Source organism: Physella acuta, unplaced genomic scaffold (genome assembly GCF_028476545.2).
Source record: "Physella acuta isolate Inbredline_101_S28 unplaced genomic scaffold, ASM2847654v3 ptg001885l, whole genome shotgun sequence".
In the NCBI taxonomy this organism is placed as follows: Eukaryota; Metazoa; Mollusca; class Gastropoda; family Physidae; genus Physella; species Physella acuta.
The window spans coordinates 185873-206278 of NW_026733391.1; the positions used below are offsets into that span (position 1 = coordinate 185873).

The 20406-nt window shown below is 34.9% G+C and overlaps 2 protein-coding genes across 2 annotated transcripts in view; one reads left to right on the forward strand and one right to left on the reverse strand.

Annotated features, from left to right (window-relative positions):
* Window positions 1–1069: 1069 nt before the first annotated feature.
* LOC131931063 (casein kinase I-like) lies at window positions 1070–6464 on the reverse strand. The gene has a single exon (XM_059287754.1). It carries the CDS (start codon window positions 6326–6328, stop codon window positions 5348–5350), a length of 981 nt encoding a protein of 326 aa, XP_059143737.1. The 5' UTR covers window positions 6329–6464; the 3' UTR covers window positions 1070–5347.
* Window positions 6465–6487: 23 nt separating this feature from the next.
* The window catches only part of LOC131931062 (lysophosphatidylcholine acyltransferase 2), a 28024-nt gene continuing 14105 nt past the window's right edge, over window positions 6488–20406 (forward strand). Inside the window, exons 1-3 of the mRNA XM_059287753.1 lie at window positions 6488–6742; window positions 9423–9565; window positions 10336–10553. Of these exons, the coding sequence (XP_059143736.1) occupies window positions 6641–6742; window positions 9423–9565; window positions 10336–10553 (463 nt within the window). The 5' untranslated portion in view covers window positions 6488–6640. The remainder of the gene's footprint in view (window positions 6743–9422; window positions 9566–10335; window positions 10554–20406) is intronic.

The window sequence follows — 20406 nt, forward strand, 5'->3', positions numbered from 1 at the left end:
TTAAATATTTTTTTTACCAGCTTTCTAACAAAAAGCAACACGAAACTTGAAGTTACTGCATTGTAAGTCTAGGTTATCACAAATTATGATGACTCGCTCTTATAAGTTATATATTTGTGAATATCCTGTTACTCTACAGTTAAGGTTCGTTGCTTTCAAGTGATTAGTCGCCCTGCTCTACATAACTTAGTCAAGCAAGACCAACCTTTACGCTGTTTTTTTTTTTAATTTATTTTAAGCACACACAAGTGAGAAACTCCTGTGAACTGTGACTCGTCATTTTTCCCCCACGTCTTTACAGGCGGTTACCCTTTGGGCACTCGGCGCTTTCGCACATTGGTAAGACTTGTAACAACTATAGGCCTACAATAGTGTACAGGTATAGTAAAGTAAGTTGTAGGTCACAGGTAAAGTTGTACACTTGAGTAAAGCTATGGTAGGATAAATGCATTGTATTATTTTTATAGTATGGTAGGTAACAGTTCTAGTATATGGGTTGGGTAAGATAGGTAACAGTTCTACTCTAGTGTACAGGTAAGATAGGTAATAGTTCTATTCTAGTGCACAGGTAGGATAGGTAACAGTTCTATTTTAGTGTACAGGTAAGATAGGTAACAGTACTATTCTAGAGTACAGGTAAGATAGGTAAAAGTTCTATTCTCTAGTATACAGCTAAGATAGGTAACACTAACAGTTCTGCACATGACTAGGAAGGACAGTGACTAGTCATGATTACAGAGACATCCAACTTAGCCAGCATGTTGTAAAGAAGACACTGACTTGAACTCACCATATCCATTGAATCCATAGCAAGACAATTTAAAACATATACAACATCGTATTTGTGAGGGTGGCTTTGGGTCAAAAACATCAACTCTACTTGACCTATCTTGTGAACTAATGCTAAATCTATAAGACAGATCAATCACTATAACAAATGTCACACAACTGCATCCATTGAAAACATTCTACTTGTAGGATACTACACAGAGTTAATTAACAAGGGCAGTTCATGATGTAGTATTAGTAAGCACATTGATATGTAATAATTCGTAACAAACAAAGCAGATATTTATAAATGTCTACATTTAATCTTCATGAATAAAGAAGCACACATATAATGTACAGCTGATGCCAGTAGCAGAATCTTTTCTCTTCTGGTGGTATGGAAGATTGAGTCCTCTTGTTAAACAACATTGTCTAGCTTTAAATTTCAAACTCAAAAAAATAAAGCTTAAAAAAAAAATCACAGATGTTACAGGAAAAAATAGTACATTAACAAAAAAATGAAACCAATGAAATAGATATACTTGACTTAATCAGAAATGGGATTTTAAGAATAAAGTTATCAATACACAATTTTTATTTGTTAAGAGTAAGTGACCTAACCACAGAACAAGAACATCTTGATAAATGACAGCCTTGAAGAGATTTCAAAATGCTAATTATACGGCTTCAACTAAGAAAATGGTACAAAACACGAAACTGCAGTATATTTTAACATTAGAGCAGTTATATTTCAAGATTACAACACAATACTGAATCTTCTGTAACCATATTTTACTAGTAAGCAACCCAACCTCTGCTTAACTTTATAACTGAAAATAAAAAATGTAAAAAGTGCAATGTGAATTGTCTCCCTTGGTTTTTGTATTGATGAGCCTTCTGTCTATGACTAGAAAGCGAACACCTTTTCACACATCGATTCTCACAGTATGTTTAAATGGCAGAGGAATGTGCCTGATATTGTTCAAGTACCTCAAAAAAAAAAAAAAGACTAATAAAAAAAATATACAAATTGCAGCTCAAGTGAATATTCCAGAAATAAAAAAATCTCACTATCTTCAAACATGAGCACTGACATGTACCATAACAAGTGAACTTACAGGTTTTTTCAAATGTATGTGTTTGCACTGGAAGTGCTTGACAAAACTTTTATGGTGTACATATTTACAGCATGGAAATGAAAAAAAAAAGAAAGATGGACTGCATTTACACATCAAGTTGCAAGGACTCGGGCTCAGCTGAAATTTTAAAATTATAAATTTGATTTTGTATTTAAAAAGTTATGACTGCATGCATTTAATGTTTTTGTTTTCAAGCTGAAATAATGCAGGTTGATAATACAATAATATAAATAAATATGTATACAACAATCCCAGCAAGCTTGATTAAGTTGTGAAAATGTTTGTTGCACCATTATAAAATCCAGCAAAAGTCTTTGAACTGAAATGTATCTAAACTAATACTTTATTCATGAGATTTAACAGAACAGTAACCACAACATGTCTTGGGTTAAAGAAAACTTGTTTATTGAAATAAAATACTTTAGTGTTACTACATTTGAGACGGGAATTGAATAGATTAATAAAATTACAGTAAATCTATGTTCTAACAAATGTATGAATAGGTAAATCAAAGAAATACGGTTAAAATATTTGTTGTAATAATAGCAATGCAGCATTTTTAAAGTCCAAATGGAAAGGGACTGTAAAAAAAAAAAATAAAGTAAAAAAATAAAGTATGTTGTACTTAGATTTAAAACTACAAGATATAAAATCTACCTTAAAAACTGAGGCTGAAAATTGTTTATATGTCAGCTCTGATAAAGTTCTAAATCAGTCACAGACATGACAGCTATATAAGTAATGATTCATCTGATAATGTAGACAATGACAGTGAAAAGTAATTTACTATTAACAGATGTAAGTGAGTGGAAGAGTTAAGAGGGAAATCCTTATTTATTGACATGTTAACAATAAATGAAACAACAACAATGAAACAAAACCCAACAAAACTGACATTTTCTACTAATACAATATTTAACAATAAAATGTAAGTACCAGCCTTTGAAAGCTGTCACACAGTTAACATTTAGAACAATTAAATAAAATTAAGAAAAATTAAATCTGTACAAGTTTATGTAGTGACACTTCATCAATCACTCAATGTCAACAGGTCAAAACCATGATTAAAGTTTGTAGCACTTCAAAAACAGAAGCTGTGGTGGGTAGAAAACAAAATATTCACAGCATACAAGGATCTGCCCAACACCATGTCATTTAGTCCTAATGAAAACAGTCAAATACAAATCGTGAATGTTAAATTAAACTACTCAACACTATTTTATAGTATATCATGTCATATCTCATATTTAAATAATATTTGAGAATTTTCTAATGACCTTTTGAACAAAACCAGAGATTAGTGAAAAGCTATAATGTTTCAATGTAAAAGTAAAATATTAAAATGTTGAAACATTTAAAAAACTTATTTTCTTATTTATAACAAAATTTTAAACTGCAAAACTCAAACAAGGAAAAAAATGTGCTTTTTGAAGGGGCATGTGACAAAAATCATAACTATGAAACCAAAACTGAAACAACTCCAAAAACAAGAATCAATCACATTAAAGGGAAAAAAATACAAAAAAGTAAACAAGCTAATTTTTAAAGCAATTAAATAAAAGTATTGTTAATAATAGCAATACAAAATTAATAGGCTGCAATAACCAACCTATCAATACATTTTTCAATATTCTACAGCTTGTTGAGTGATTTTGTATTTCTTAATCAATATTATCTAATTTTACCACTAAAACTAGACTATAAGATTTAATTTTCAGGAAGAAATAAAGACTGATAGCGATTGCTACCATTTTTAAAGCATATATATGCTAAACAATTTACCATAACATTCTATTTTGTACCAGATTTCATAAATGAATGTTGATTTTCATTTTGTGTTTGCTTAAAATTGATTATTTTGAAAATAACTCAGACATTGCTGATACAAATACAAGTCAGATCTCATAATATATCTTCAATTTAAAAATAAAAACCTAGCTGGTGGCCAATGCAAATATATGAAAGTATGGTAAACTTAGACCTTAACACCAAACCCCCACAAATACTGTACAAACACACAGAGTTTATATACAGACAAACAATGGACATTCATAATTCTTCCCACAGATTCCTTTTATGGTATGTATTTAATAAAAATAAAATACCTATTCTTGTTTGAAATTTAAAAAAAAATTACTTTGGAGAAGATCTTTGCATGTTAATAATGAAGGAGGTAGCACAGATGAAGCTGAATGTCACAGTTCACATTACAAGTTTTGAATGCATCAGAATATTTCAATGCTTTTAAAATAAAGTATCCATAAAATAGACTCAATTACAAGATCATATGTTGTTTGGAATAATTAGAACAGAAATGACATGATCAAATACAGCAAAATGAAAATCATGTATATAGTTAAGAAACAGAATGTACATATATTAAGGGATAATGTCTAATTGTGAACAAAAAAAATGATAGCTTTAGAATAAACTTGAGCTGAAGTGCAAAAAACATATCTTCACTGTAATTATATCTTTTTACACTGTATAAAGCTGTCACAGTTTGCCTGTATCAGCAAGGTTGGTTTGGTGCAGCAAACAAAACAAATGTGTCTTTGAAACTAAATCAAATGAAAGTTGGTATTGAAACTCAAAACTTTGTTATTGTTAACTGAATCGTCAAAATATTTCATACAAAAAAGTTCAGGCATATTTTAAGAGAGAAACTTACAAACCAGAAATATACTTCTCTGAATCAAACATTGCATTAACATTTTACTCTGATGATTAAACTTGAAATGGCATTATTAGAAGTAAGAAAATAAACATTTAAAACCAAACAAATTAAAAGACATCCACATCATCATTACTCATGTAAAAATTAATTAACCAGTGAAAGATGCCAGCCAATTCATTTATTCATTGTTAACTGATCAAATCAAAATGAACCATCAAATTATTAAAGTAAATCACAATTTAGCAACAAAAAAAATTAGAAAAGAAAAACAGAGCTTTTATAATGTTATCTTTATCTCATTAAAAAAAATCCCATACATACAGCTATAAAAAGCTAAAACAGTTCAGCTGAACTAAATTTTTGTGTAGAAAAGCCCCCATCCCCCCCCTCCCGTTTTTACTGAACAGTGGAGGCAGTATGTTTTTTTAAACATAGGTTTTAGTGTCATTTAATGCCATCATTTAAATAAACGTAGCCAGAAATTTTAAAACCCTTGTACATAAAAAAAACTATCATATCTTTATTATGATCATTTTGTACTGCTTTTTATAAAAAATTATTTAACTAGTTGACTCGTGGGTAGCAAAAGAGCATTATCAGCATCATCTTATACCTGTTTTAATAATTTTAAACATTCATATCTAAATCTGTATATCAATTATTAGCAAGAGCAAACAAAATGTATCACTAATCCCTGCTTGTTGTGAAAATGTGTTAAACATAAGACTTAGGGGTTGTGTACATGAGATCCCCTTGGCAAATGTCAACCTCTACCAGCAGTAGGTGCAGTGCTTGCATTACATTGTGCTACCTGTGCTGCCTTTTGCTTCAGCATGGTCCAGTCAAATGTGTAGTCATACTGGTAATTTAGGGTTCTGAAGAGGATTCTGAAAAGTTGACGAAGATACATGTAATCTGGGGCCTCTTCAAATCTCAAGCCTCTGCAGTAGTTCAGATACATGGCAAATTCAGCAGGAAAACCCTTACACAGGACTTCAACTGGCGTTGACATCTTTTTCTCACTGATTTTTTCATATTTCTGCTTCTTTGTATTGGCTTTAAGACCTTGCCATGGCAAGCTTCCACGGTTGAAATACATCAAAACATATCCTAAGGACTCCATATCATCTCGTCGACTTTGTTCAATCCCAAGATGTGCATTGATACTGGCATATCTAGCAGTGCCAGTTAAATTTTTATCTTCACGATATGGGATGTGAGTGCGGGTTCTGCTATCTCTGTACTTTTTTGCAAGACCAAAATCGATCAAGAAGACTTTATTGCAATGTCTTCCAATTCCCATAAGGAAATTGTCAGGTTTAATGTCTCTGTGAATAAAGTTCTTGTTGTGGACATATTCAATGCGTCCTATCATTTGATCAGCAAGCATTAGTACTGTTTTCATTGTGAATCTCCTCGAACAAAAGTTAAACAAGTCTTCTAGACTTGGCCCCAGAAGATCCATAACGAGAACATTATATTCCTTTTCCTGGCCATAGTAGCGAATGTGTGGAATACCTACGCCACCTTGTAAAATTTTATACAACTTACTTTCGTATAAAAGTTGTGGATGACGAGCTTTACATGATTCAAGTTTTACTGCTACTTCTTCTCCGTTTGTTATGTTGATTCCCAGATAAATGTCACCAAACGATCCACTACCGATTTTTCGAACAAGTCTGTACTTTAAACCAACTATAAACTCGCCAGACTGTTTCCCTGTACGTTCTTGTGGCTGTTCCATGGTTAAACAATCGAGTTTTGAGTGATTCAAAAGTCAAACAAAACCCACAAATTGTCCACTTTAATGATAGAATTTGGTTGCCATCTTGGGTGTTGCAGCACAGCAATCGTATCCCACAGTTCCAATCTTACCATAATCCCGCACAACGCAACAATGCGCATGTCTCGGCGGAACTTCAACACGGTGAAGAGTTGACGACAAAGAGGCTGGAACACATCTGCTGAAGAGTCAGGAAGCGATGGTATCTAAACAACTACACTGAATTTTTTTACACACTTTTTAATAAACTTGTTAGGAGTAATCTTTTCCATAATGCCAAGGAACGAAATACCTAGACAAGGTTCGCTGGCCATGCCAGAGGTCACAAATCCTTTTGTGCACGAACTTAAATTAAGTTTACTGGATAAAATACAGGTAAGATTTTGAAAAAAATCCTACTTTCATTTTAATGTTTTTTTTAATTCTTTAGTTCGGAAATAGACTAGTCTAGATTTATAAACCCCACTTGGTCACCGTCATGTCTTATTTTATTTCTTCTAAAAAATCTAACAATTTAACATACATTCTACTTGATCTGTATTTTATTAGCCTAGCATGCCTATAAATAGGGATTTTGGTAAAAAAGCACTAATCATCATATAAAAATAAAAATTACATATTCTTGTAGAGCTCAACTATATGAAAACAAAACAAAAAAAATTTTCTGTCTAGCTCAAATAGTTTTTTTTTAGCGAATTTTTTTGTGAGGGGTGGAATCCCCTTACTTTTGCATTGGCCAATTGTGACAAGTCATGGTATACCTGAATAAATTGAGCATAGTTATTTTACTTGCAGTTGTATTTTGTTCATATTTGCAGAGTTTAACTAGAATGGTATATAGAACTTGTAAATGCTGTTGAAATGAATAAAAATAATACAGAACTTATATTTTTGTGTTGGCTTCCTCCCATAACCCCAAAAAACTGTGTGCTGCGCAAATATAAAAATGTTTCTAAAGCCATATTTTATATAAATACAGCAAATGAAAGAACTACAAAGTTAGAAATCTAAAGTAAATGACTTGAACACTGTTATGTGCATATAATTGCCTCATTATTTTGAGCAGGTGAAGTAGAGTCCATCTTTAAGCCATTTTGTTATAAAACTGCTGCGCAAATATGAAAATGTTTTTAAAGCAATATTTTCTATAAATACAGTGAATGAAAGAACTCCATAGTCAGAAATCTAAAGTAAATGACTTGAACACTGTAATGTGTCTATAACTGCCTTGTTATTTTGGGCAGGTGAAGTAGAGTCCATATAAAAGCCATTTTGTAATAAGTGAAATGAAGTTATCAGATCAATGTTTTTATGTGTGAATTGTGTATGGATTCTGATTTTCAGCATATAACTATATCTAAGGGTAAGTAGAACTTGAATACTTAAAATTACAGTTAGCACAATGCTAGTGTTAGCAACAGACAGGTAACGATCTAGGTCTGACTCTTAGTCTTAGTCAGTCTAGTCTGACAAAATTGGATTTTAGGAAAAACATATTCTGCAAAACTAGAACTAGAGCTGAAAAAATTAAAGATGGGTATGTAAATATATTTTGAAATAAAAAATTAGGAGATTTGTTTGCACATTCCATAAGAATGCTGTTGTTAGTTGATCAAACTTAAGGCCGGAAGATCGGGATGAAAAAATATAACAATGGTGGCAACGCGACCTACATACAGTGACCACCTCTAAACGAGTATATCTAATGTCAGAGTCAAAATATCCAAAAACAAATATCATTTCCACATATATAAGATATGTCTGCTCAGTAATCTTCACTCATCTAGAATAACCTTTTAAAAAATCGTGATTCCAACGTATTTGAAACTAGCCTTCATACAGGGGGAAGACCAAAGCAGAGACAGCGTGCAATCAGATCGCTAAGCCATCAAAACAATGGGAAAACCATTCTACTTTTCATTTAACATTAGGAAATGACCTTTTAAACTTAATTAATTACCATAAATTAAAAACTTATTAGTATGCAAAACCAAATCTCGTGCGCCCGGTATCAGAAAGTAATGGGCGATTTCGGGTCATGTTTTTACCGCGATCTCGGCCGATACCGACAACCCTACTATAAATAATAATTTTGGTAATCTATCGTTTTGGGTACGTAAAATCGCCCGCGGCTATTAATGTACGAAAACGTTACCTCATTGTCAAGGCTGTAATAGAAGTATATTGTGATATGTTTGTGTCAAATATTATAGATAAATGAATAATAAACCTAAATCAATGGCTAAATATGTCAATATAGGCCAGAAATTAACTTTAAACAGCAGTGCCTGCAAGCAAGATTTGCTATATAAACAGCGGCCATTTGTAAAATAGAGTGACTTCCGCCTGAATCTTGCGCTATATGTCAATAAAAATAAAACTTTAACAAGATGGCTGCTATAGTAAATGAGCATGGTTGCATCTGTTGGAAACATCGCTGGTGTTCATTTATTACTGAAAAGTTTTAATTCAATTTTTAAAAAACAGGTACATAAATGAAACAAGGAAACATTTTTGTATTTTTCAAAACATAAATCCTCCTCAAAATGTGAAATAATTATTAAAATGTAAGGAGTCACCTGTTTTTCACATTACTAGTCGCGGGCGATTTTACGTACCTAAAACGATAGATTACCATAATTTTAATTCTCATAACTCCACTCATAGAATCATTTTTTGTAATCTTGGGTAGTCTAGAGTCCAGTCTTGTAATAAAAAAAGAGGGGGGGGGGGTTGTGTTAAGATAATCTCTATCGTTTTATAAGCGTAATCCATGAGTTAACTGTTAAGCATGAATACATTGAGTTCAGGTGTTAAGATTTATGTTTGGGAAATACTCACAGACCTTGTTTTTTTTTTATAAAATTATATATTTATAGGACAGGGGCACAGGCCTAGATCTAGCGAGATCTAGATCTAGGCCTAGGTGATCTTCAGTAGGCTAATTAAAGTTGTTTAAAATTAGTTGGTTTAATTCTGTTAATCATCTAATTTTAATACTAATACCTGACCTAGACCACATAGTAAATAGAATGATTTTTGTACTTTTGATTAGGTTGCGGTCATGTCAGTGACTATCGCCCCCATTCGTTTGCTTCTTGTGATTATTCTCCTACTGTTAGCCTGGCCAGTGGCAGCACTTGCTGTTGCTTTTAGGTCAGAGGAGGATAAATTAAAACCAATTACAGGATGGCGATTGTGAGTAAAGCTTTATTTTAAATGCACCTTTCATTTCCAAACCATTTAAAATATTATGCCCCAGTTAAATACCTATTTCTTACAATGCTCGTTTATTTTAATTTTAAAAATCAAATGGCTCTTCACAGTTCTTAATCAACAGAAATTGTTAATTTGTGTCTTCTCATAACTTTTTAATTACACAATTAGAATAAAACCTGAATATTCAAAACTAAGTTGACTATATAACTATATTTCTTAGAGCTTTTACACCCAAAGCTTTTAAAAATCACCAGCATTTAGCTTTTACTTATTACCTCATAAGTATTTTCCTTTAGTGCTAACATTATGTACAGTTTATAGGTAGCTATAAAACAAGAGTTTTTATTCATTTTATGTTGATTCTTTTATTAATAACATTTCTATTGCTCATTATGAACAATTCAATTCCATAATATGTTATTTTATATATTTAAAGAAGTATTTTCTTTAATGCTATATAGATTGCTATCATGACTGTTAAATTTAAAAAAGAACTACTTTTTTTTAAAATATAAAATTATAGGATTATACCTGAAGTTTCCATAGTTGTTTTTTAAACAGCAAGTAATTGTAAAACTTCTGCAGTCCTGTAGTCATTAGAGTGAATCAGTATCAAACTGTAATGTAAATATGGAGTGACTTTTTGTAAATTGTAAAATTGTTTTCTATATATTTCATAATGTGGAAACTTCAGGGTTTTCCTCATGCTACAGCTAATTGTATTGCTTAATCCAAATAATTTTTTATAGATTATTGAGACCTGTTGTACTCTTCCTATGCCGAGGTGTATTTTTTGTTGGCGGACTGTATTGGGTAAAAACCAAAGGAAAGCAGGTCTCATCTAAGGATGCACCCATTTTGCTTTTGGCGCCACACTCATCCTTCCTAGATGCTTTGCCAACAGTTGTTCTTGGTCTCACATCAGTGGTAGCTAAGGCTTCCACTGAAGATATTTTGTTGTTTGGAAGTAGGTTGGCTAGACCTTTTAGAATATTTTAAGCCATCTCAAAAGACAGTGCTGGTAGTAATTAATGTGCAGGTTTCGTTAGGTCATGAAGGATTTTGATTTATAACATAGTAAAACATTTTCACCAAGTCATGCACAAATCATTATCCTTATTTTTTTATATTGTTTTTAATTATCTAAAAACATTAACGTTATATGAAGCTTTATTTAGCAACATTTAAGACATAATGAACTCTGATCTACTTATATTTGAGTTTTTAGGTATCTTCTTAGCTCTAACATGCTATGTTTGTAGTAGTGATACATGTATACAAAAAATGTATATCACCTCACTTTTTTGTTTTACTATCAGCAGTCAATACATTTTTTTTCTCACATGATTTTATAGGTTGGCTACTAAGCCACTCATATTGATAGGGCGTGCAATCATCTTAGCTGCAGGATTTTCTATTGGGCCTGTGCGTGGGGTGAGAAAGTCTGCTTGCGAGGCCCCTGTTGTTGTTGCTGCACCTCATTCTGGTCTGTTTGACATGATTCTCTACTTCTTGGAGACCCCCATGTCCAGCCCTGTGTCGCGTATGGAAAACTACTTAGTTCCTATATTTGGAAGTATGTCTTTAGCCTTAACACAACCTGTGTGTGAGAACAGCAGCTATTTTCTCAGCATTCAGCAACCCTACCCAGAAAACCCTTGTGAACCATACCTGACTGATAACCTCTAATTCTTACAAGTTTCTTCTCAGTTATTTCACCATATTCTTTCCTTATCATTATTTTACATTCCAGGAGCTTTTTTTTTTATTTGTTTGTTACCTTTTTCAACTTTTTGCAAAACTGTACTGTAATGCTTTAGCAAGATTAAGCTATCCCAGGCATAAAACTAAAATGTTTTGTGCCAGTTTCCCTTCTATCATTAGAAGTCACCATGTGACCCTTATATAACATAATGGTGTGTGTCCTGTGTGTTAGTGTTCATCTGCTTCCTGGAGGGGACTGGTGGAAATGGATTGTGTTAACACAAGTGTGTGCTGTGGTTAATTGGCATTAGAGGCAGTATGAATCATCTAGTTAATGATTCCATGTACAATGCTTTGTCTGATTCATCCTAGGTGAACTAAGGCTATTGATTTTATCCCATTCATCACCTTTTTTAAAAACTATTTTTTTTTTAAATCACAGATTTTTAAAAACTATTACTTGAGTATGACAGTGTTACTTTACAGAAAAGTGTGTAACAGTATCTCTTTTGGTTACAAAGTAGTTTGTACATTTTTCTTCAATAACTACAGAGACAATAAAATACTTAAAAAACTTTTTAAAAAACCACGTTTTTCTTGTGGACTAAAAAGTAGAAAATAAATTTTCATACATTTGATGACAAAAAACGTGGGTACGTTCACCATCAAATTTCCCGACCCATCTGCCCGACCCACGTTTTTTGTCATCAAATGTATGAAAATTTATTTTCTACTTTTTAGTCCACAAGAAAAACGTGGTTTTTAAAAAAGTTTTTTTTAAGTATTTTATTTTCTCCTTTTTAGTCCGTTGCTACACATGAAAAACGTTGTTTTTAAAAAAGTTTTTTATTTAGTTTATTTGCTACTATATCTAATGACTTGATTAAGTATGACTTGACTAAGTGTTTATAAATACACGGACTAAAAATCTTGATTCGAACCTGGGTTGTCGCGGCCACAACGCGAAGTACTAACCACTATACGATCACGGCCAGCGCGCTCACATCGATTGGGGCCGAAGTAACTGTGCCAATAGGCCTCCAGTCTTGTCGGTATCTTTAGAAATCATGTCCTCAATTTTATCGTCCTTGGGGCGTAATTAAATTAAGCTAATTACGGTCTCTAATTGCTAGTTTTTATGATTGCATCTGAAATTGTTAGGCGAAAGTAGCCTACATGCCAAATTTCAGATCTATTGAGCAATCAGAAGTGGGCTAATTTTCGATGTCAATTTTAACAACAAACAAACAAATCCACAAATCCACAAACGCGAAGCTGAGTTAAGAAAAACGTGTTAAAAAAGAAAAATCGAATTAAGGTCAAATGCTTATATTTTTAAAAATCCTTTTGGTGTGAATTGAAGGAATCGCGGGTGGTCAGTTTTTTTTCTATGCGGAAATATTTTGTGTGAATACCTACACCGAGATCTAGTTAAATGTGGGCTGTTTGATTGTTTGCATGGCATCATAAAAATATCTGTTGCGCTGTGCGCTCTGATTAACTCTCAACTGTTAGCTCGTTAATATGTAACACGTGTTCGGTAATCTGCTTCCCGGCAATGTTCCATCCCCATCAATTCAACCGGTTCATGTTTTGTATGAAGTGGGCATTACATTAAATAGCCATCGCAATGTAGGCAATATCATATAACCTTAATAGATGAAGGCAGCAAATGCATGGTGTATATTGAATATAGAATCTACTGATGAACAGCTTTCAGTAGCACATGAAGATTACATTACTGTCATTATCTTTGTGAACTAGCAGCTGTCATGGTACGATCCACCGTAACGTCATGCGCAAGAACCACGTTGTACAAAATGACGCCATTCTCCCACCGGCTGTGTAGATGACGTGTTTGTCGAACTCAAGTAAAAAAATGAACAGCTATCGATCACGTTTTGTGTGTGTGTGTCCAAGTTTTGTATGCTGTATTGAATTTCACAAACGATTCTTTACTCTCTTTCCTTCCTTCCTTTCCCGGAGACATTAAAGTTTCAAGAGTAACGTTTGACGCTAGCGTTACATTAATATCATACAGATTTAATCAGGTTCCTCGTCTTTGACCCATAGTATGTTCCCCCACCTCGAGCCGGGATCGCAAATAGCAAACGTTATTTCCCAGATAGAAAACGGTAAATGTTTACACGTCTAACAAAATTCCTTGCCTGCACTAAGAGCAAGGGTGCACTAGCCACAGCGTTTCCATGAATCTTTTCAAGGGTCTCATTTTTGTCGCGTTTAAATTGGCCATCAGTCTTATATTTCTCACACGGCTGTTCGAATTCTCTACATTCATTTCTCGTTCGCGGGCGTCTTAGAATATCAACACACAATCGTTACTCATTCTGCACAAGGGGAAACAAATTGTCGACGCCTCTGTTTCCTCATACCTTTTTTTTTTTTAAATGTGCCGTCAATATTATGCAGGCTGCACAAATGTTTAGAGAAGCCACTGGTTTTTGGCTCCCAGCGCGCCGTCTGTTATATCTTCTAATAAACAACTGATGGACAGTTGAAAGAGATAACGAACTTTGGCTTGAAAAACCAATTACACAATCGGCAAGTTTCTGCCCTCACCGAGTTTCCGCCATGTCATGATTTTGTGATAAGAAAGATTTTATCAAAAGATACGACAGTAATACGCAAGCCCCGTTGTTTAGATTACTCAACTTCTCACTTTTTTAAAGTATCAGTTTCATAAACAGTATACTTCCTCCCCAACTACTGGCTGTTTCCGAACAATGTTTAACATTACTTTCACACACACAAATATTTTTTAAAAAAACGTAATATCGCTCCTTCAGAAACTAGGATGAACCACCCTGAGCTTCTGCCAATTTATGGCTCCTAGGCTATAACCTTGTCACAAGCGGTCTTAAATCACCGATATCAACTATTTAATACCGGTGGCCTTCTTTTCTAAATCCAAAGATTTATGGCCGTGCTATTATGTCAGTCTTCTTTTTAAATTTCTTTTTGAAATTACTTTTCAAATGAAAATTATCTTTTGGTAGCTATTGTTAATGAATTTTTTAATATTTTAATACCACACTTTTCGTCACTGAGCCTCCGTTGAAAGATAAACAAAAATTCTGGCGCCTTCCCTCCTTCTAGAATCCCATACAATATCATTTACCCTAGTGTTTATAGCTATGAGTATAACCCTCACTGATCTAAACGTCATTGGAGCGAAACGCCTGTGGTCGAACATTTTAAATGTAAGTTAATAAAAAAAAAAACCGATGTGATGATAGGGTATAAGATACATTACTGTCTCCAGGCTTTTCCTCTTACGTTATCGTTACAATAGTTGCAACTCGTTTCTTCCGCCCCCTCTCCCTTTCTTATTTTTTAAAAATTGGGCCATCTATATATATATTTTTTTTTTAAATACACAGGTGTAAATGTACTGCTTTATGAAGGGACTTGTATCCTGGTCCGTTTACAGGACTAAACACCGGGGGGGGGGGCACAACCAGTGAAGGCATTTTGGAAGATTCGTGTGGGTTCTAGTATGAACGTGATGTCACCTCTGTTTGTGTCCATCGATCGGTTCCCACAACTGACAGTCAGACGGTCAAAGTAGCCTTTAGTGTTTGCATTGTCTCACGCTCCTGTCCATCACAGGGACCGTGGACTTGTTTCAGTCCTCTCCCGGTCCCGTCGGCATACTTGCCTGCCGTCTACGCCAACTCGCCTCATATCATAGTCGGTGTTCTGGTAGTCGACTGTCGGTGGTTTATTTTTAACAAAACGCTTGAGTAATTTTCATGTGGTGCAATGTTTTATCTATTTCTGGTTACACACCCGAGGCTGAACAATGTGGATGGAAGGAAAAAACGATTTAAAAAGGGTATAATGGAGGGGGGGAAATTAAGTATCACGAGTGGCACTGTCACAAATTATAGACGTCACAAAGAGAAGTCAAGACGTGACTAAAAATAAACCCGTCATGATATAAGCAGGCTACCTTATTAGTTTACGTGTACAAAATGGGCTTCCTTCCCATCCCAGTTTGATTTCAGGATTTTACACGTGGCAGGTGTGACGTTTCATGGGCAAACATCCCGATAGGCCTTTTTTTTTTAAAGAAAAAAATATCTAAGGACTGGTTAAGTACCAGTAGCTTTTGTACGGGCCGATTAGGTAGGCTACCGGTAGCTTTATTCCTGGTCATTTATTTTAAAATATTCTTTTCTGCTTGGCTTCAAAGGTTACAGTACTACTGAATACGCTTAAATTTGTGTAATCGTTAAGGTTTTAACACGAGGGAAAGCGAGTAAAAGCTAGGAGTTTGTAATAAGTCGTTCAGCCATTATGTTTATTTTTATTTTACTGTTAACGCCCCATTTGGAATCTAAGAATAACCTTATCTCTAGAATAACCCGAATCGACTATTGATTACACGGTCTTAAATCGGCATAGCATGATCATTACTTGAACCTTTTCCCCCTTCTATTTATTGCTCCCTAATCGATCCCGTGATCCTACTCATCTGTAGGCCATTTATAATACACAATTTCCATACCAGCGTGGTTCCTTCACATCAAGGAGTCTCAAGCTGGGGGTAAGGAATAGGGAGGTTCCCTAACGAGTTTTATAGCGGGGTGTGATCGTGCGGGAGAACATGATTGCTAATACCCCGAGTTTGTGGACCCCCCCCCCCAGCAGATAAGGACAGCATTTAAGAGAGAAAACTCCGAAATCAAACAATTGCTCCCTTACATTTTTTTTTTGGGTGGACAAATGCTATGGAAACAAATCTAGAAAGAAAAGCAGATTGAAGTCGACCATATGGCACACAACATGTTGAATCATTATACTCAAATGTGTTAGAAATTCCCCTTAGAACGAAGATGAGGTAGTTATGATATTAAAACGTAGTATTGGTCGTATAGCATGAACGGGAACTTGTCGGCTTTGTTGTAGTGTTTGTTATTTAGTCGTTTTTGTCATGACCCTGGCGCCCGGCTCCCGCGGTATGTACTGTCTAAACACCACAGCATATCGTATAGGGAGGGGGGGGTGCATGATGGGAACCTGATAGGGTGCATTATGGGAACCTGATAGAGACAACCCAAATCGTGCATCAAAAGTGTGTCTGCTGATTTTTTTTGTAAGTTAAGGATCTACCTTTTACATGATTGTCATTTGAATAAAAATATCCAGTTGCAAATCACTCGACTAAGTGTTGGTGCACTAAAACCTCGAAGTACACTTATCAGGTGAACCCGGTCCAGCCAACATTTTATTAAGCGTTATCGGCTGTGATGTGACAAAACGTCTTTTAGCTAATGTTCAGTTATTGAATCATGGTGTAGATATCTTGAAAGGCTGGGGACCGCTGCATTACGTCAAAGCCTCCATTTAGCTCAAACATTTGTATTCATTCTACAGCAGCCTTTTAACACATGTCTCAGTCTGAGAAATGGAGGTTGTGTTTAAATCATTGATAGACATCCATTAAAGCGGATGTGGCGTAGAAGGGGATGGCTTACAAGTAATTTGTATAGTATTATTGATTCGTACTGCACTCTATGATAGACACATTTCAAGTTAATATTTTTTTTATGTCCCAATTCAGATGTTGCTTATGCGACCAGTGTGGGTTTAAATGTGTGTGAGCAGTTTTATGTGGACCATAATCGGTTAATCGTTGTAATGACAACTAGTTCCCGGACACTCACGATCTTGGTGCGCATTGCGTAATGTGAATATCGAGCGAATTATAACTTTTTTTTATTTAGCGATCCTCCTTTAAGAAGATAATGATTGTCCTTGGGCAAATCATTAATTGTTTTTATTGCAGGCGTAAAAATCACTAATTGTGTTATTCTCTTCCATTAGACACCGCATGTGGCTGATTTAAATATTTATTCTTAAGTCACGTTTCTCAGTTGTTAAATCTGGGCGGAAGTCTCATTTTAGCGCTAATGACAACGCATTTTTATTACTGGTGTTCTTTAAAGACGGCCTGCCTTTTTTTCCCCCAACGATTGAGAACTATTTTTTTGCTGTTATTAGGAATACGTGTTAAACATACGTCCCTATCACTGCTATTTACATAATTACTAACTACTAACTCCCCTAAACAGTTTTCTCACGACTACTTGAGCCGTGTCAAGGCCTGTCCTATATCCTGCGGCCAGCTGACAGGGACGTCATCTCTCTACTGCGAGCTTCATACACAAATGTTGTATTGTAGTCCTGTCACATTTGAAATGTTGCGCCCGATATTGATTGGTTTTGTTTTTGGACCAGAAGAACGCCAGTTACCGTAAAAGTTGTAGCCGTGCTTATCATCAATCTTTGTCAGAACTTGTGATGCAGCGACTGAAATAACAATAGCAGATTATTCTTCTGAATTGGTTTGTTCCTGATGTCAGTGTTATGGTCTAGCCTAATGTGTACTAGACTTGTCACAACTTGTGATGCAGCGACTGAAATAACAATAGCAGATTATTCTTCTGAATTGGTTTGTTCCTGATGTCAGTGTTATGGTCTAGCCTAATGTGTACTAGACTTGTCACAACTTGTGATGCAGCGACTGAAATAACAATAGCAGATTATTCTTCTGAATTGGTTTGTTCCTGATGTCAGTGTTATGGTCTAGACTCTAGCCTAATGTGTACTAGACTTGTTATATGGCGGGCGTATTGCTTCGTCTGACCCCAAAAAATGAGGCCAGGCTAATGTATCTGTAACGAGAGAAGCGTTATAGTTGTACGGCTGTTGAGTTAATTGGACACGCGGTGATGACATTTCGTTTGCAAAATCTGTATATAACCGTGCCACAGTTTATGGACCAACAGGCGGGTCTTTCCGGGGCGGTACGGGAGAGGGGTTGAAAAAAACCCCCACAGTATTGATAGGCATTACCATTATTTTACCATCCTCTTCCTACATTACAATTAGTTTAAAATAATTGAAATGATGTAGGCTCATAACCAGTTGACACGTAAACTTAAGAACGAAGAAGATGATGTTGTTTTATACTATAATAACTTACAATTTGTTTTACTATTATTTAAGTAATTTGGTTCACAAATGTATGACCCCCACAAATTGGGCGATTATCTGATTTGCAACCCTACCATACCCAAAACGTAAGATTTAAACTTCCCCGTATTTTAGCTTATTAAAAAATCGACTGGTCCTAGACAGTTGGTAATTAAATTTATCGATCTCTACCGTGAAGCCACACGGATTACTGCAGAACATGACTGCCGTGTTGAGAAAACCTAGGCAGGTCACCCCACCCAGCTCTAGGCACTGGTGCTAACGTCACTGTTGGGTTTTGTTGGGCGTACATGGCAACCAGGATCAAACTGTCGGCTGTATAAGGGAAGCGACCTCGGAGATCATTGTTTCACGTCCTTATATTCGGGTCACCGAAGTCTGTCTGTATGTCTGTCTGTTTATTGTAGGGGGTACGAATGAATTAGATCGGAACCTGTGCTGTTAATGGTTTCTTAACTCCTTGTACCTTCAAGAGAAAATAGTATATATATATATATATATATATAGCGCTAAAGCAATTATCGCATTAGCAATTAGGTATTTTGTAATTCGAGATGGGGGTTATAATAGCGAGGCTTTTTCTATTCAATATTTCGTGGTTATCGATTTGTGTGTCTGGTCATGTAGCATTTAAACTCCGAATAATTTATTTTAAATTACTTTGGCAATTGTAATTACATAACAGTTTTTCTTTAGCAATTATCCCATCTCAAAATGAACTCCTATTTTTTAATCCACTTCTTATGGGCCCTGTCGTTCTGCTGCGCCCGCCGTTTCCACCCTCTCTTTATACCGTGGACTCGTTCGGCTAATGATGTTCTGTCGCATTCAATAGCGTTGGCATAATTATTTGTAGGCCTGTGTGTACATATGTATATAGTGTTAATGGTATTGTGTTCGCGTGATATATGTCTTTTGTTCAGCTAAGCGGGTCGTTCATAAGTGGTGTCACGCTATTTACCTTCCTTCACCCCCACCCTTCTACTCTATCGTCACACGGCGTCACAAAATGCCATGCCTCACCTCCCTCCTTTAGATGACATCAGTCTTTCCTTAACCCTAATCCCGGCCCGATAATCTTAATTATAACTAATACTACGAAATATGACCTACATCGCGTTCCGTCCACGTCACATAAGCGCGACCCGTTCCCCTTAGGCGGCAGCCGTCATTTATGGGCGACCCTTAACCTTGTCACCGCCCTCTACACACTCGTTAAGAATTGGAAAGTGGTTTGAGCCGTTGGTTCTATCATCCACGTGAACACGCGACAAATGTATTAGATTATTAGATGGTCCGTGGCTCTAGGTTTCTTCCCTCTTACTCTTAATGCTGGTTTTTTTTTTCTAATGATAGCAACCACTGACTTGGCTACCGTGATGTGGTTGATTCCAGGGGCGGAACTATCATACCGCCAGACCCCGCAATGCGGGGGGGGGGGGGGCCAGGACGTTTAGGGGCCCAGTTCCGACCAAAAAACAATGAATTTTTTTTTCAAAAATTATGTTTTTCATGCATCTTGAAAGTGGTTTTGTAAAAAAAAAAAAAAAAAAAACAGGTCTACTATAGCAGAGATTGTTGCGTAGAAAAATATTTTAAAATCTACAAGAGCTACAGTTTGAAAGGTAGGTAACCATTCACACTACTTCCATGACTTACTGCCCTTCTTTAAAATAGGGATGCCCACGAAGCTCGTTTAAATAGTTTTGTACTATGTACATTAAAAAGCAATTGAATCTCTGAATTGTTATTTAAATAAGACGTACTATACAATAGTATAGCTATAAAAATCAATGTTTTCAAAATTGATATTACAAAAGCCAAAAATGAAAAAAATAAACATAACGCGAGAAACCATTCACGAATCAAGTTAATGTCTTTATATATTTCTGACCAGCATGTTTGGAAACACCTATAATTCAAGAAGAGTTTGAACTAAATGTTTTCTGTTTTGTTATCTCAGAATGGTTATAGATCTATATTGTAATGAAGTAGACTAAATTACTCAGGATATAGCTTATATATATATATATATATATATATATATATATATATATATATATATATATATATATATATATATATATATATAT

What these genes read in the sequence shown, in the direction of transcription:
- LOC131931063 (XM_059287754.1), bottom strand. Translation starts at nt 6,328, where the DNA reads ATGGAACAGCCACAAGAACGTACAGGGAAACAGTCTGGCGAGTTTATA.